The sequence below is a fragment of the Mixophyes fleayi genome, chromosome 6 (assembly GCF_038048845.1).
Source record: "Mixophyes fleayi isolate aMixFle1 chromosome 6, aMixFle1.hap1, whole genome shotgun sequence".
Lineage (NCBI taxonomy): Eukaryota > Metazoa > Chordata > Amphibia > Anura > Limnodynastidae > Mixophyes > Mixophyes fleayi.
Window position 1 is genome coordinate 29,809,411 of NC_134407.1, and position 17,784 is coordinate 29,827,194.

Below are 17,784 nucleotides of genomic sequence, written 5' to 3' on the forward strand. Positions count from 1 at the left end.
TGTGGGTTGAACCAACATTTATTAGAATGTATCACTTCACTAGGAACTTGTGACATCACTGGTGCATGGTGTGATGTCACTAGTTCCAAGTGAACTGATAGGCTGAAGGCACATGGACGAGTTTTTAAATGAAATAATAAATGATGGGAGCAGAAGATGTCTGCTAAAATTAGGTACATTAAGAAACAATTAAGCTTTGTACAGTTCACAAAATTCTGGGTATATCAAGGACAGTTGCGAAATCTCAATTACTTATTATAATAATATTATTGTAAATTATATTTTAGTTTCCAATCAGATTTTTTTTGTAGGTGTCAACTTTGTCGGAGTTCTCATAAATCGGTAAAACGAATACCACTGGGTCCGCTCAGGTCCGACACATATCAAGTCCTCTGGCATTGGAGATTGACTCCTTGGTTACACTACATTCTTCTCTACTGTGCATGTTGTTTCTAACTATGTCCCTTGCATTTCATATGATGGCTCATATGTGACATCAGCAATACATGAACCTGCTAAAAAAGAAAATACGGGGACATGGCTCTCAAATAAATATGCCAATTTTGTTGCATTGCACAATTTTTTTTTTATTAAAGAAGGCAAAATAAACCAGTACAGAGTCTTGAATCTGTCTCTGAATACATTTTCTTTAATACTCGCCCAGAAGGATTTATTGTAGATAGAAGTTTTTTTCTAAATGGCATTCTACGCTGTGACTTTAGGTTTCCACTTATTGTGGATAACCCTGGTGGTATTGCATTGTTTGAGGAGATTGGCCAGGAGGTTCTGCAGCAGCAGAACATTGCACATGTTGACGTGAGTCGGTGACATTCAATCTCCCCTGGTACACACCCCACTGCTGCCTGGCCTCCCAGCCGAGCGGTTACATAATGCTTTTTGACCAGGGGTCTCCAGTCCCTTTAAGGAAAATGGGTCTGAGTCATTAAGGAGAGCAAAGCATAAAAAAGGAGTAACTTCACACCTGGGCAAAACCATGTTGCATTGGAGGGGAAGGTAAATTTAAAATGTGGGGACAGATTTATAGTTGGGGTAAAGCATGTCCTAGATCAACTTTCAGTGTAAAAATAAAGCTCTCAAGTATTTGTGTCCTAAGTGAAGAAACAGCCAGCATTTAATTTGTGCAAAATAATAACTAATTTGCACCCCTTGCATTGTAACATGGTTTACCCCGGAGAACATTTACTCCTTTTTTTTGCCTTACTTTCTTTAATGACTCAGGCCCAATGTTTTTATGTCATTTTAAAATTTCGATCACATGTCATTGTTAGTACCCACAAAGTGCTTAGCATTTCGGTCTATTACATCACTAAATAAATAAACTTAATTTTAAAATAAACCATTAGTCTATGTTTCTATATTAAATACAGAGAGGAACCACATTTTAAAGGAGACCCCCAGGGGCCTGGATTTGAGGAGCAGCCATACAGGCCCAGGTCTAGGGCAGAAGGTTTGACAGGCACAGGTTCATTTTGGGCTTTAATGTTTTTATTTTATTTTTGTATATTAAAGCTGCAGCACCACCTAGGTACCCATTCCTCTAGCCCTGGGGGCTGCTATGTGCAGCCGATTTTCCTAGGGCTCTTTCTGGTTCAGAACCCCAGAAAATTCCATTCTATTCCATTTGTCACTTTAAAATGGGGATGGAAAGGGTGTGCGAGTGGGAGGACCAATCACAGTCAAGACATTGTAGCTTTTGATTGGTCCTCTCAGTCACAACCACCCCTCCCCCTTAGATTTTGGCTGTGGATGTAAGAGGAACGGAGAAACGGCTGCACAGATCTGCCACCGTGGCTTCATCTATGGGGTAGGGCATCTTAATAAAAGTTTTTTTTTTTTAAATTTAGATTCTCCAATTAATGATAAAATGATTTGTGAACATTTTTAATCATATGTGTGCGAGTAGGGTTAGCGTGTTCTCCGTATCAGATTATCGGCATGCTCACAGCAGCAGGAGATGAGTGTACTGCTCTTGTCGGAGACAGTTACTTGGCCACTCTATTTACAAACTGACTTCATACAGGTCAGCTGATATTTCCAATTCTCAAGCAGACATGTTTTAAACACTTTCAATATATGTTTATTTTTCTACCAGAAGCAGAACATGTTCTAATTATTTGGGAATTCTGAATTATTTTCGGGGACAAAAGTCCCTTTGAATAGCTTCATGCGCTTTCCTCTGTGCAGTCTCTGATATTCTCAGACCATGTCATTATTAGTCATGACCACAAAACCATTGTACCAAAGACAAAACTGTTATCATCATCACATGATGCAAAGTTCTTCCTTCTCTGTTTCTATACAGTAGAAGTATATAAATCAGACCAACACAAACTAAAAATAAATCTATTACGCACATGACCATAATATTTATAAACTCTCAAACATATAAACATTGTGTTGCAATATCATGACATCAGTGTTTTTATAAGAACAATTGGGTATTAGAAGTGCATGGGAGCATATGGGTAACATAGACATGGCACATGGGACTGGTAAGGTGGGACATTGCTACTGCTGCCCATTAGCTTCCTTGGTTCCAAGTCATCCCTTGTTGCGTTCAGCGGTATATATTGCTCCAGTGGGTAGTAAACCCACTATATTGTCCTCAAGGGTTAACTGCCCAGTGTAAGTTCAGTGGTGCCAATCCTAAAAGGAGGGTGTGGAATCAACAGTTTTCTCACATGTAGAGGCACTATCTGGGAATAATAAGGAAGGGCTTATAGCTGGTCCTTGCCCACACTGCGTAGTGTGTATGTGGGAATTTCCAAGTTGCAGAGTTCGGTAGTAATTTAAGATGTCAGTATATAGGTTTTGCCAGGGGAGGTCCTAACGAAAGTAACTTGCAGTACTGCATTCCAGTCTTATTCCTGCACTCCTAGTAATAATGCAGCCTCTTTCTGGAAATAACATTTGCGATAGTCCTCTTCAAAAAATATTTTTTAAAAAACATATATGAATTAAGCCGTGCAGTTCTTTAGAAGTGAAAATATTTTATTTTTACAAACCAATAAAAATACAGAAACAGATCTTTTACACCAGGAACTAGCAAAACCAGCAATTATGTGATCAGTTTCACACTTCAAGAGATGGAAGGGTACCAAGGAATAATGTAAAATTATATCCAGGAAAAGAGAAACTGAAATATTGAATTACTGTAATTCTAATATCCTACATCTAACCTGAAGTGATGCAATGGTTGTGTGTAGAGTTAGATGTGAAACAGATTTCTTTAAACACAGAAAAGGGACAATGCACAAACAACATATAAAAGCAGACAAAACAAACATATAGAAATCAATATGCAGACAGAAACAAGCAAGGTTTGATTGTCATACCGATCCCACGTATCTTTCCCAGTTTTACAAATTAACGCCACCTGATCGTTTTGGAACCTAGACATTGAGGGAAGACACTGCTTACACCCAAAGATTGGAGAAAGATTGATTACATTATACAAAAGAAAATTGAGGAAGCAATAGTGAGAGACAGGATTGTCGTAGAGCACAGCAGTGGTTTTTAAATTTGTCATCAGAAAGATTTTAAAAAATGATTAAGTGATGCAGCTAGATTTACTTAAAGCAAAATACATTTTGTATACTATGACAATTACATATTATTCAACAATGTTGGACAATTTAAATACTTTTGTTTGTAGATTAATAAACACTGATTATGCCATCAAACAAATCTGTAAAAATAAGAAGTCATGTGAAGTAATGTTTTAGGATACAGGTTGCTCTATAATCACAAAGAAATTCAGAGTATTTTTTAAGGTGAACTCATTTGTGATTTTAATTTTAAATGCGATTCCCAAATAGTGGGGTCTTTCCGTATCGAAGATACGCTCACAAGATTCTAAGTTCTGAATTCTCAAAGAACTGTGGCCTGGAGAATTTACATTTTGTGCATCATTTTTAAAAAACGTTGGGGTTAAGACGACGGAATCACATAAACATGAAACATCGTGGCTGTTATCTTTAAGATGAAGTGCACCAGTCATTATATAAAATGGAGGTAGCCATTTTCTGAGCTAAATCAATATTTATAAGAATGCGGCCTATTCATTTACTAGGATCTGAGGTACAAAGAGACATTTACACTGTGGCAGATACCCTAAAGAAGAATTACTGTAATAATACAAATATAGATGTAATTACACTGCACCAGTCAGCTGCACACAGTGGAGGCAGCCATCTTGTGAGGTGAGTAATTACACTGCACCAGTCAGCTGCACACAGTGGAGGCAGCCATCTTGTGAGGTGAACGCAGCTTTTTCACCTACTAAGAAGAACGGACATCATGGGAGGTAGCAAGACATATCAACCGTGTGCTACTTCCTTGTTTCTTAGTGACACATATATTTGATAATCTCAATATGAATTCATAGCAATCAGCTATTACCAGGAAAATATAGGGACATTTTATTCATATATTTCAGAAACATCATTCCAGGTTCATAGAATTGTCTGCATGTTATTTTCCCTAAACCCATATATTTGTACCATTTTAAATCTTATATTTAATCTTCCAAATCATCTTTACTAAAGACTGCAGTTTGAGTTAATATAGCAACGGCCACCTTTTTTATTTTAATTGATGGTCATGATACAAAAAGCGGTGTTCAGCCTCACAATCATCAATGAATGGAGGATGTCTTTGGACTACACAAATACCTCTCATAAACGGATCACGTTTGTACTTTACCAAATATACTGTATGCAGGGGGGGAACACAGCATTGCTGTCCCCAAAGCATCATTTTGGTAAGGGTCGGGCCATGCCATTGTAGTCTACCGGGCACTCGCTCTGTTCTCTATAAAGCAGAGCGCCCTCTACTGAGCATGCCCGGTAAGGCCGCTCAAAAATGGTCTACTCTTTGCTCTTTTGAGAGCAGAGCAGTCTATCGGGAGGGAGGGGGCATAAGAGGGGGGTGACAACCATACCCCTTATTGTTACACCCCGTCTGTATGATACAGAGCAACTCATTATATTAATCCAATTTTTTTAAAAAAATAAGTGTACAAAACTACAGGGCTGTAGATAATGTGCATATACTGTATAACCTTCATGAATTTATACTTTGAGATTCAAACTATACATAATAAAAATTATCCTGGTCTATAAATGCTTACATTCGGAGTTATGCATCAGTTTTATCCTTCCATCATTTATCCTTGAAGCTTCTACTGATTGCTATTTCTAAAGGAGAAGTCAGACACCTGTAGTTTAAAACAAGGAATGGTCCCGCCATCTGAACTGTACAGAAAGGGATTCTTTATCAATTTTGACATAAAGTCAATTATAGAAATCTTTATTCAATACAATGAGGTGACAGGTAATATAAATCGACCTCATTTGTGGAGGGGATATGAACACTGACATTCTCATCTTAAGAATAAGAACTAGATATTAAAGCAGCTCCACCTACTAATATATAATCGTTTTCAGCATGTTCCTTTATTGATCCCAATCTCTTCACTTTAATCCCCACTCAGATGAACCCTCATTTCTATAATAATGTGTTCAATCATATAGTTCCCCCTTGTACGTTTACAATTCAACCTGGGGAGGGCTGGTAAGTTTCAGATTGGGTGATAAACACAAGTAATTGGGCCAAGACCTTTGCGCAAATGCTCCTAGGATATTTTTATAGATTCTACGCACATATATGTACTCAAACATCATACTTTGCATATCGGACTGGACAGAAGGACAAAAAGAGCAGAGCCATACCCGGTGCCCAGCGTGATATGCAGGGCCATACCCGGTGCCCAGCGTGATATGCAGGGCCATACCCGGTGCCCAGCGTGATATGCAGGGCCATACCCGGTGCCCAGCCTGATATGCAGGGCCATACCCGGTGCCCAGCGTGATATGCAGGGCCATACCCGGTGCCCAGCGTGATATGCAGGGCCATACCCGGTGCCCAGCGTGATATGCAGGGCCATACCCGGTGCCCAGCGTGATATGCAGGGCCATACCCGGTGCCCAGCGTGATATGCAGGGCCATACCCGGTGCCCAGCGTGATATGCAGGGCCATACCCGGTGCCCAGCGTGATATGCAGGGCCATACCCGGTGCCCAGCGTGATATGCAGGGCCATACCCGGTGCCCAGCGTGATATGCAGGGCCATACCCGGTGCCCAGCGTGATATGCAGGGCCATACCCGGTGCCCAGTCTGCTACGTAGAGCCATACCCGATGCCCAGTCTGCTACGTAGAGCCATACCCGATGCCCAGTCTGCTACGTAGAGCCATACCCGATGCCCAGTCTGCTACGTAGAGCCATACCCGATGCCCAGTCTGCTACGTAGAGCCATACCCGATGCCCAGTCTACTACGTAGAGCCATACCCGATGCCCAGTCTGCTACGTAGAGCCATACCCGATGCCCAGTCTGATATGTAGAGCCATACCCGATGCCCAGTCTGATATGTAGAGCCATACCCGATGCCCAGTCTGATATGTAGAGCCATACCCGATGCCCAGTCTGATATGTAGAGCCATACCCGATGCCCAGTCTGATATGTAGAGCCATACCCGATGCCCAGTCTGATATACAGAGCCATACCTGATACCCAGTCTGATATGTAGGACCATACCCGGTGCCCAGCCTGATATGCAGGACCATCCCTGGTGCCCTGTCTGATATTGCAGAGTGAAGTTGTGTGTCCTAGTGGCACGGTTTCAGTGACCCCAATCAGCATGTCAATGGACTATGCGGATGTTCCGAAGACAGACAACACTATTGAGGCTTCTCTGCTATGCACCCTACATGTATATAACATAAATCAGCAGCTATCTCTGGAATTTGCATCTTTAAACAGTCTCCGCTGATCAAAGCAAATGGTGCTTCAGTGTGTGAAACATGGGGCAGTCCTAAAGGTCTAGATCCGGGTCTGCTGTGGAGGGAAGACTAGCAGTAGGCATCTCTAATCTTGGGGGCAGCGTTCTCTCACATACACAGGCCTGGTGGAAATATGCCACCATTGCCAACCAGCCCGTGATATCAATGTGTTCTCTTATTCTTAAAATAAAAAGAAATATCTTGAACCATTTTAAATATTTTATGCAACTTATCTTATCCATGTCCCTGCTCCTATGTTCTGTAAGGTATACACAGGACACAGCACCTCTCACCAGCGGCTGGTTAATAGACAGTAATACTATGACAGCACAATCACAAATGCCACTTGGTGGATAATAAAAGCAGCGATAAGAGTCTATTTCCTCGGTAGTAATGATTGACAGATGCATCATTCATTATATATTACAGGTAATACTTCCCTTTTAAAAAAAAAACTAAATCAAAACATAAATGTTTTGGGTGAGAAATCAAGCAGATAAAACAGGAAACCAGATAACATAATGATCCATGTGTCCTTCCTGTTGCTCATTGTGTGACATAACTCTCCAACCCCCCACATGAAAACAGAGACGTATATAATTTCTATGCCATGAGTATTATGTAAGAACTAAGAATGTATAATGACTTGGGCAGATTCATGTGTGACCTATAATGCTGTTTATTTTATCACCTAACTTACGCTCCTCATCAGACTTGTATAATTTGTTTCCAAGTGGAAGAACGGGGAGGCTTTCACCAGCGAGACCTTGTGAATTTCCTCTCCGGCGTAGTCTAATCCCAGCAATAACACGGCTATCGCCATCTGTGACACTTTGATAGATAGGGAGAAGCCTTTTTCACTGCATATAGGGCTCTACCCTGTTTATTTAATAGGCCCCCATATACTAGAGTGTGATAGGATACTTCTCATTCTATGTTACAATTCATTCAATCTAGTTTGTATGTTACAAATGTTTACTGTACCCCTGTTGGAGCACATTTCTCCATACCATCCACTATCCTAGCAAGTAGCCCAGTCTTTATATATTGATTTATGTAATCTAAGACTATCTCTTTAAAGGTTAAAATGTCTATGAATGTGAAAGGGTTAATATCTCACCACACAAAAGTTAATTTCTATCCTCGGAATGCAAAGGGTCTTGTAGCATTTTTCTACCAGAGACCCACATGGTAAGGTGGACAATAGGCAGGAAGGTGACTGTATACTACTCCATACACCAATTCCATTTACTGTGATAGCTCCAAAATATGATACAAATGGGATTTTCATTTTTAAAAGGCTCAATCCATGGGATCACAGGGTCACTCTGGCATGTATCCACTCTCCAATTTTATTTTTCAGCACATGGATTAGCAGATCTGTCACTTTTTCAGGAGGGTATCCTGTTGGTGGGAGGTGATTTCAACACAGCCTTGGTGCCAGGCATTGATTGTTCAAGCGGGTCTTCAAGCATGTCCTCAGATCAGTTCCATAAACTTAAGTGTATGTTACAATACTACACTTTGTTGGATTCCTGGTGAACCCTGATGGTAAGGACTACACATTTTACTCCAATGTATATATTCCCCATACAGTAGAATAGAATAATTCACTCTAGACCAGCGAAAAATATATTATTTGGCTGAGGACACAATATAACCGGGTCAGAAAACGCTCCAATTTTTATTACACTATAACTCCTATAGTACAGTCATGGCCAAAAGTTTTGAGAATGACACAAATATTATTTTTCACAAAGTCTGCTGCCTCAGTTTATATGATGGAAATTTGCAAATACTCCAGAATGTCATGAAGAGTGATCAGATGACATGACAATGAACCTTATCTCAAAAACAACATTTCCACTGCATTTCAGCCCTGCCACAAAAGGACCAGCTGACATCAGGTCAGTGATTGTCTCGTTAACACAGGTTAAAGTGTTGATGAGAACAAGGCTGTAGATAACTCGGTCATGCTGACTGAGATAGAATAACAGACTGGAAGCTTTAAAAGGAAAGTGGTGCTTGAAATAACTGTTCTTCTTCTGTTAACAATGGTTACCTGCAAGGAAACAGGTGCAGTCATCATTGTTTTGCACAAAAAAAGGGCTTCACAGGCAAGGATATTGCTGCTAGTAAGATTGCACCTAAATCAACCATTTATCGGATCATCAAGAACTTCAAGGAGAGAGGTTCAATAGTTGTGAAGAAGGCTTCAGGGCGCCCAAGAATATCCGGCAAGCGCCAGGACCGTCTCCTAAAATTGATTCAGCTGTGGGATCGGGGCACCACCAGTGCAGAGCTTGCTCAGGAATGGCAGCAGGCAGATGTGAGTGCATCTGCACGCACAGAGAGACGAAGACTTTTGGAGAATGTCCTTGTGTCAAGAAGGCAAACAAAGAAGCCACTTCTCTCCAGGAAAAACATCAGGGACAGACTGATATTCTGCAAAAGGTACAGGGATCGGAATGCCGAGTTCTGGGGTACAGTCATTTTCTCTGATGAATCCCCTTTCAGATTGTTTGGAGCATCTGGAAAAACGCTTGTCTGGAGAAGGAAAGGTGAGCGCTACCATCAGTCCTGTGTCATGAAAACAGTAAAGCATCCGGAGACCATTCATGTGTGGGGTTGCTTCTCAGCCAAGGGAGTGGGCTCACTCACAATTTTGTCTAAGAACACAGCCATGAATAAAGAACGGTACCAAAACATCCAATAACAGTTTGGTGACGAACAATGCCTTTTCCAACATGATGAAGCACCTTGCCATAAGGCAAATGTGATAACTAAGTCGCTCCCATTGAGAACTTGTGGTCAATCCTCAAGAGGCAGCTGGACAAACAAAAACCCACAAATTCTGACAAACTTCAAGCATTGATTAGGCAAGAATGGTTGACCATCAGTCAGTATGTGGCCCAGAAGCTGATTGGCAGCATGCAGTGACTTACAGAAGTCTTCAAAAAAAAGGTCAACATTGCAAATATTGACGCTTTGCATAAACTTAATGTAATTGTCAATAAAAGCCTTTAACACTTATGAAATGCTTGTAATTTTACTTCAGTATACCATAGCAACATCTGACAAAAAAGGTCTAATAACACTGAAGCAGCAAACTTTGTGAAAACCAATACTTGTCATTCTCAAAACTTTTGGCCATGACTATAGAGACTGGATGATCACTTACTAGACCACCCAGATGTACAGAATGTTTTATCATTCAATGATACATCAGATGTGTTAGATTTAACTACATGGGAAGCGCACAAATGCACAATTAGGGGGGAGATTACCAAATTTAAGGCTCTGATTAATAAAGAAAAAACACAAGATCTTCCGGACCATTACACACTATTCATAGATCAGAACAAACCCCCAAAACACAGATAGAGACCACCAACTAGTGGTAGTGCTTAAAAATCTCAAACTGCTATTCTAAGCGTAGGACAAAAAATGGTTCATTTGTGCAACACTCCAGCAATATGATGGGGTCAATAAGTGTGGTCGTCTCCTTTCCAGATTCCCCGAAAGGACAACAACAGAAAACACATCTTACTATAATGTAATTGCAGTTACACTATGGTTACTGTTTTAGGATTCATTATGTATTCACCAGTCAACCCCTTCTTCCTCAGTGGTCAAATATAAAATATTTAACAACATCGCCTATTCGAAAGTTGAGCCAATGTCAATAACTCAGGATGTGGTGAATTCAGCTATAAAAGCACCTCAAAAGACGAAAGCCATGGGCCAAATGGGTTTAGCATATATCATTACCGATATATGAGAGGGAACTTCTACCCCTGATGGTCAGATACGTTAATTTAATGCCTAATTACAATTGCAGAAGTCAATGTAACAGTCCTGTCAAAACTCAACAAAAACACAGAATAATGCTACATACCACTCTATGGGGTAAATGTATCAAGCTGAGAGTTTTCTGGCAGGTTTGAAAAACCAATCAGATTCTAGCTATCATTTATTTAGTACATTATACAAAATGAGAGCCAGAATCTGATTGGTTGCTATAGGCAACATCTCCACTTTTCAAACCCGCCGGAAAACTCTCAGCTTGATACATTTACCCCCATATGTCTTCTGAATATAGACATTCGCCAAGGTTCTTGCAAACAGGCTGAAACCCTATCTATCTTACCTTATAAACCCAAACCAGGTGGGCCTCACTGCAGCGATCATTTATGAAAACAACCCTGCCTCCACAGCTATGTCAACAGGGACACAAACTAGCCCTATTTGCAGATGACATTTTAGCACAACCAGATTCTTGTTCCCTGTTTGACAGGTTGTCCTTTGTAACCTGCAGGCTATTCAGTGCATGTAGAAGTAGGGACTGAAAGCACGACCAGTATGTTAATTTTATACTCTGCCCCTCCCTACACCACACCTGCGCTAACTAAACAGGCAGAGAGTGACTCACAGGCTTGCAGACTTGCTCTGAACAACACGCACTGTGTGGATTCATACATAGAGGCAGGGCCAGTCATGTCAGAGCAGCTTTAATGAATGCAGTCTCCGCTTTTTAAAACATTATCCCAATAGGTGGGAGGGACGTTAGATGTTTGTGAGGGAATGGGGAGATAATAGTTTACTTTGTAACAGAGCTTCAGTGGAATTTCGCGTGAACATCGAACAATGTACTTAACCTTTCCTGGTTCATAGCTGTACACTTTAAGTTTTGGGTTTAGTGGTCCTTTCAGCATTGTCACTCAGGCCACTAGAAAATGCTGTGTAATCTTTTCACAAAGAAACCCTTAAAGAGAATATTTATATATTCAGTGCTTATAAATATAATGTCCCATAACCATTATTACAAAGGATACCAACTGCTATTAGAGCAATAAAACAAAACAATAGTGTACAAATTTTATCTACAGAATATAGATTACAACTATACTCTACCTATATGTATGTCTAAGCTTGGAACCCTTAAAAACATTTCTGGAAACATAATTTACCTTAAAGTCAACACCTCAAAGTTGAACATCTTTTAAACTCAATCCCTTTTTGTACATCCAACCCCCTCTTTTGTCCCTCTATTTGCTCTATTCTAGAACACATTGACTGGGTGCAAAAGTTTTCTATCCAGCAACTAAATTTTACCTAACTGTATCAAAGCTGTATATTATAATGTGTTATAGTGTACAGACGTGCACACATATAAACTGTATGTCCATGCTTATATAATTGTTAGGAATAGTCTATGACAGTCAGGGGCAGGCTGGGCTGGGCGGCAGGGGGGCATCTGCCCCCTGAGCTTGTCCCATAGTGGGCTATCTTGGCCTGGGGCACCTGCATTCATTTAACTTTAAAATGTTCCTAATAGGCTGCTGAGTTGAGTCTTGGGCCCCTGGGCTAAAATTTTCCAGCCCTCCCCTGCCAACAGTAACCTCTGGTGGCCAGAGGTGTAACTATTGTTAAACCTGCCCTTATCCAAGATGGCCGGTACTGCTTCAGAGGAATCCCTTTTGGATCCTGTGTCCTGTTTGGGCTTTTAAATAGGCACTCCTTGATTGAAGCCTTTGCTCATCTCCTGCTACCATTCCTAGTGACTTTGACTACCTGCCTGTGAACCTACCAGGCAATACTCTGACTACCCATTTCTTTAGCAATCCAGCTTACATTTGTATATCTGCAAACGGCTATTGGACTTCAGCTAATACACCAGCATAAAGACAATAGTATGTGAGCATTGGTTGGTTACTTTGAAGTCCTTCGAAAGTGAGAAACAACTAAATGAGAAAAAGAAAACAGAAATCTGCTACTTACATGGCTCAAGTGCTAAACCCTGGCTGTCACCATGTGATATCTTCTTACCCTAGACATCTGCAGCAATTCAAATCCTATGCTTGAACTAGCAGATTTATTTACATTAAAGTTAACGTAGGACATATTTTTTAGCATGACTTACTTTTTTAACTTGTTTATTATTCCACCATCATTTTTCTTTATGTCATGGACAATCTTCTGAATCTGCCTGCAAGAATAAAGGGAAGATCATTAATGAATCTCGTAATTTGCATACTTTATATACAAAAGATGATATGTATAGCCCTTATGCAATAAATATTTCTTTAAATAAAGCAGTTTTAGTGTTTTGTCTGTTTATATTACAGATTTTTTTAGCCCTTTTTGGGAGCCAGATTAAAAATGATCGCCAAACAAAATGCTAAAATCTCTCGATCCATCACAGTCCAAAATACCTTCAATGGTCCAGTGTTGCCAAGCACTGATTTCAGGGGCGGACCTAGACTTTTCTTTAGTGGGGGAATTTAGCATAGCCACACCACTACTTTACTCTGATTGGTTGGTCCCTGGTTGGGCCCGCCCTTTCATCTCTTTGATCGTACCTCTCGGACGCAATTCAAAGGTAGGAAGAGTGCTGCTGGGGGGTGGGGAGGTTATTGCTTCGATCAACCCCCATCAAGATCCGCCAGACACGTTCACTGACTCAATCAGGCCCTGCTAGTAGTATAGAATGGACCAGTTCTGAACCATTAGAGGTTTGGGTGACTCTGCTGGATGAGGCAAATTGCATACACCAGTTAAGCGAAACTTGTTGGCGGTCAGCAATGAAAAAAAGGCATTATTATTAAAATAAATGATCATTTAGTTTTTCTTATTTAAATAAAAGGTTTATAATGTTTTACTATTTTTTTTTTTTAATGAAATTAACCTTATTATATTTTGTTTTTAATTGAATCTGCAACAGAAGGCCAGAGCCTGGGCTTCTACTTCCAGTGTTCATGCTCGAGCCCCCAAGCCGGCTCACGTGTACGCAGATTGACCACAGACTGGAATGGTGCAGCAGTAATGCTCTTATTAAACTGTCAGCCTATATTATGGAGAACTTAGTTGGGTCTGTGAGTCACCTTCTGCACCTACGATTCAATTTGAATAATTTCAGATGTGTACAAAACTATTTTAGTAATCTAAGTTTGTACAGTAATTGTGCACAGGATGATCATGGAGATACACAATACATGTTATTGTCCCTAAGCAAACATAGTTTAAGAGCCCTCGATTAATATATTCCATAAAATAAAGCAGTTCAAGTTCAGCGGATCTTTTGCCCAAATAAGATATTTCACACAAGAAGCATTCATGAAATGCACCTGGTCATAGGCAGGAAACACATTTGGGGAAATGAAAGCAAAACATTCTACTATCTGCCACTTAATGTGAATGTGAGAGTAATATAACCGCTGCTTAGCAGACATATCCAGAAAGAACCACGTTGGAAAGTGCAATTGTAAATTCTTATTTTAAATCAGCCTAAAATGGTCAGCTTTGAATACACTCTTAACGCGCCCCATTTGCTTACACTGCGATTTATTTAGAAGCAAGTCTCATTTCAGGAAAGGCTTACATATAATATATGTCACAATACTTCCCTACAGTCACGAGTCACGTAGTATCTAGATAAATGGTATAGTTAATGTTAGAAAGAATTAGCTAGATACATCTTAGTGGGTGCCCTTTTGTGGGCTCAACTTTAATGGAAAGGACGGCTTATGTACCAGGAAAGTGTGACATCAATGAGTTGTTTTATCAAGAAATGGTCTAGACCAGGCCTGTCCAACCTGCGGCTCTCCAGCTGTTGTGAAACTACAAGTCCCAGCATGCCATTCCAGTTATCAACTGGTTGTCTACTGGCAAAGCATGCTGGGGCTTGTAGTTTCACAACACCTGGAGGTTTCACAACACCTGGAGGGCCGCAGGTTGGACAGGCCTGGTCTAGACTAATACGCTTGAGTTCCCCCTTGACTTCCACGCAGTGGCGGAACTACCATCGGTCTGGCAGGTGCCGTGCACCGGGGCCCATGGAGATAATGGGGCCCCTGCATGGATGCAGAGGGTCGTGGGCCCCGATACCCTCCACCCCACAGCTTGCCATTTTCGCCTCTGCTTCCACGACAGGCTAAAGGTAAAAACAAACCCGCCTTTAATTTAAAATCCAGCTTTCCTCATTCCCCACCACCAATGTTTACATTTTTCAAAACTCAGCTCCACTTGGCTTTTTACATGGGTCACAACAATCTCTGTCACTTATTCTGTTTTCATTAAAATCCAAAAACTGTATAGTGTAACAGAGGCATGAACAGGCACTAGTGAGGATGAAGATGTGGATGGGGTCTGTGGCCTCCTCATCTCTCCTACTTGCTTATTCTCAAGCGCTTCAAGGATGACTCATTGTCTTCAGCCTTTACCATGGGAATACGTCAAGAAACCTTAATACATTTGTCTTTCAAGTTTTCTTTTTATTTTGGAGAGCAATTTTCTTTTATTTAAAAATTATTTCAGTTTATACCTACCCCTGTCACAATTTTGCGTCCCCCAAAAGCCTCACACCCTAGGCTGCAACCTAGTCAACCTATTGGATAATCAGACCCTGCCCTTTGCTATGCATAATTAAAGGTTGTGATAATTAGCTACTTCTTCCATTATATGATTAGGTGGACAACACCCCCCTTCTCCCTAAAGATGGACATCACCCCCCCTTCTCCCTAAAGATAAACAGCAGCCCCCCTTCTCCCTAAAGGTGGACAACACCCCCCTCCTTCTCCCTAAAGGTGGACATGTCCTTCAAATACTTGTTTGAATATCAAACTCTACTAATACTTTGTTAACAGGCATCTTTAATAATATATTGTTATGTTTACATCTAGTACAAGTTTTAAAACAATGATTTATTCACATTAACATTACGACTCCATTATTATAATATCCCTATTATCTATTTTTTTATTTATATCTGTCAATGTTTTGAGTCCAAACACCACACACACAATAGATAGATTTTGGGGATTGTTGGTACTGTATACAGACACATTAAAATTCTCTGTTTATTGGTCTGTCATGTAGACGTGTGGTCTGTGGTCAGATAATGGGGACTGATGACAGGTTTCTTATTTGAAAACACAGGTATATTTTCAGTAGGAACACAAGCTTTTATTCAGTCTAAACATTCTAGCATCACTGTTATCAAAGCCAGTAATTCAAAATATTTCACAATGGTGGAAAGTTAATTTCAAAGACATCGTTGCTGCACAGATTACACACAAGCATATGAGTGATTTCAAACCAGTAGCACAAAGAGAGAAGTAATAATTCCATTGTATGGAAGTGGTCAACATATATGGCCTCACCTAGAATACTGTGTTCAGTTCCGGAGGCCATATCTCCAGAAGGATATAAATACATTAGAGACTGTACAAAGAAGGGAAACTTAAATGGTGCATGGCCTACAGCACAAAACTTACCTGGAAAGACTAAAATAACTTAATATGTATAGTTTGGTGCAGAGAAGGGAAAGGGGGACATGATAGAAACTTTCAAATATATCAAGGGTTTGAACAAGGTACAGGAGGGAAACATTCTTCAAAGGAAGAGAAGTATCAGAACACGAGGACATGCACTGACACTGGAGGGAGGTAGGTTCAGAGGAAATCTGAGGATAAACTAGACAGAAAGGGTAGTGGATAAATGGAATAGCCTCCCATCAGAGGTGGTAGAGGCTAATACAGTGGAACAATTTAAACATGCTTGGGATAGACATAAGGATATCCTTACAAAGAATAAATAATCAAATTAGGTTTGAGGTTACCATAGGTTAAAAATTGGGCAGACTAGATGGGCCAAGTGGTTCTCATCTGCAGTCAAATTCTACGTTACTTATAAATGCAAATATGTTTGACTACTATTTGCAATGTTCTAAATATACCTTTTGGATATGAGGAGTAGAATGATTCCTATTAGCTACTTTGGAACAGGTTTCCACCCTAACAAATTTTTGTTTTGTTTTTCTGTGCAACATATGTTTTAGGTAACATTTTTACCCTAACCAGTTCTTACTGCTTCACTCTCAATTAGGGGTGAGCGGGTTCGGATTTTTGAAATCCGAACACCCCTGAACAGTGCCGATCGAAGCCCGGATCCGAGCACTGTTCGGGGATTCCCGCCCGACGCAAAACTCATAATGAGGCAAAACGTCATCATCCCGCCGTCGGATTTCGCGAGATCCGGATTCATATTATTCCCCGCTTCCCGCCGCCATCTTCACTCGGGCATTGGAGAGGGAAGAGGGAGGGTGTGTGGTGGTGTCCTCTGTCCTGCTCAGTCCAGTGGTGCTGTCCTGTGCTCTGTCCTGCTCAGTCTAGTGGTGCTGTCCTGCTTAGTCCAGTGGTGCTGTCCTGTGCTCTGTCCTGCTCAGTCCAGTGGTGCTGTCCTGCTCAGTCCAGTGGTGCTGTCCTGTGCTCTGTCCTGCTCAGTCCAGTGGTGCTGTCCTGCTCAGTCCAGTGGTGCTGTCCTGTGCTCTGTCCTGCTCAGTCCAATGGTGCTGTCCTGTGCTCTGTCCTGCTCAGTTCAGTGGTGGTGCTGCCATAATTTAAGTGGTGCTGTCCTGTGTTGTCCTGTGCTGCTTAAGTCCAGTCCAGTGGCACTGCCATATAAGTCCAGTCCAGTGGTGCTGTTCTGTGTCCAGTCCAGTGGTACAGCCATTTAAATCCAGTGGTGCTGTCCTGTGCTGCTTAAGTCCAGTCCAGTGGTACTGCCATATAAGTCCAGTCCAGTGGTACAGCCATATAATAGCGTAGGAGTGAAAAAAAAAATCAAAAATCTAGATTTTAGCAGTTTTTATGCTTTTTTTTTTAAAAAAAAAAAAATCAAAACCCAAAACCTTGAGGGGGTGTTTTGGCAAAACCCATTAGAACCCAAAACCTGAAGGTAATCAGAACCCAGAACGCGAAAAGTGGCCGGTGCACATCTCTACTCTCAATATTGTGACACAAACATTTTCCACTCTTCCCTCATTATAATTTCCTTCTCTATAGGGTTCAGTATAAATTTGAAGAAAAACTATGACTGAGCATTATGCCTGTTTTATGTCACAATAGAAAAATAAAAC

At 40.8% G+C, this 17,784-nt stretch overlaps 1 protein-coding gene across 6 annotated transcripts in view; it reads right to left on the reverse strand.

Annotated features, from left to right (window-relative positions):
* BLNK (B cell linker) overlaps positions 1-17,784 on the reverse strand; it is a 156,834-nt gene that overhangs the window by 27,935 nt on the left and 111,115 nt on the right. For 4 of the 6 annotated variants that reach the window (XM_075216174.1, XM_075216173.1, XM_075216176.1 and 1 more), the window contains 2 exons: positions 12,790-12,855; positions 3,357-3,413 (listed from right to left, as the gene is read on the reverse strand). In XM_075216174.1, coding sequence (XP_075072275.1) covers positions 3,357-3,413; positions 12,790-12,855 — 123 coding nt within the window. The remainder of the gene's footprint in view (positions 1-3,356; positions 3,414-12,789; positions 12,856-17,784) is intronic. The other 2 variants (XM_075216175.1, XM_075216178.1) reach the window with 1 other exon arrangement.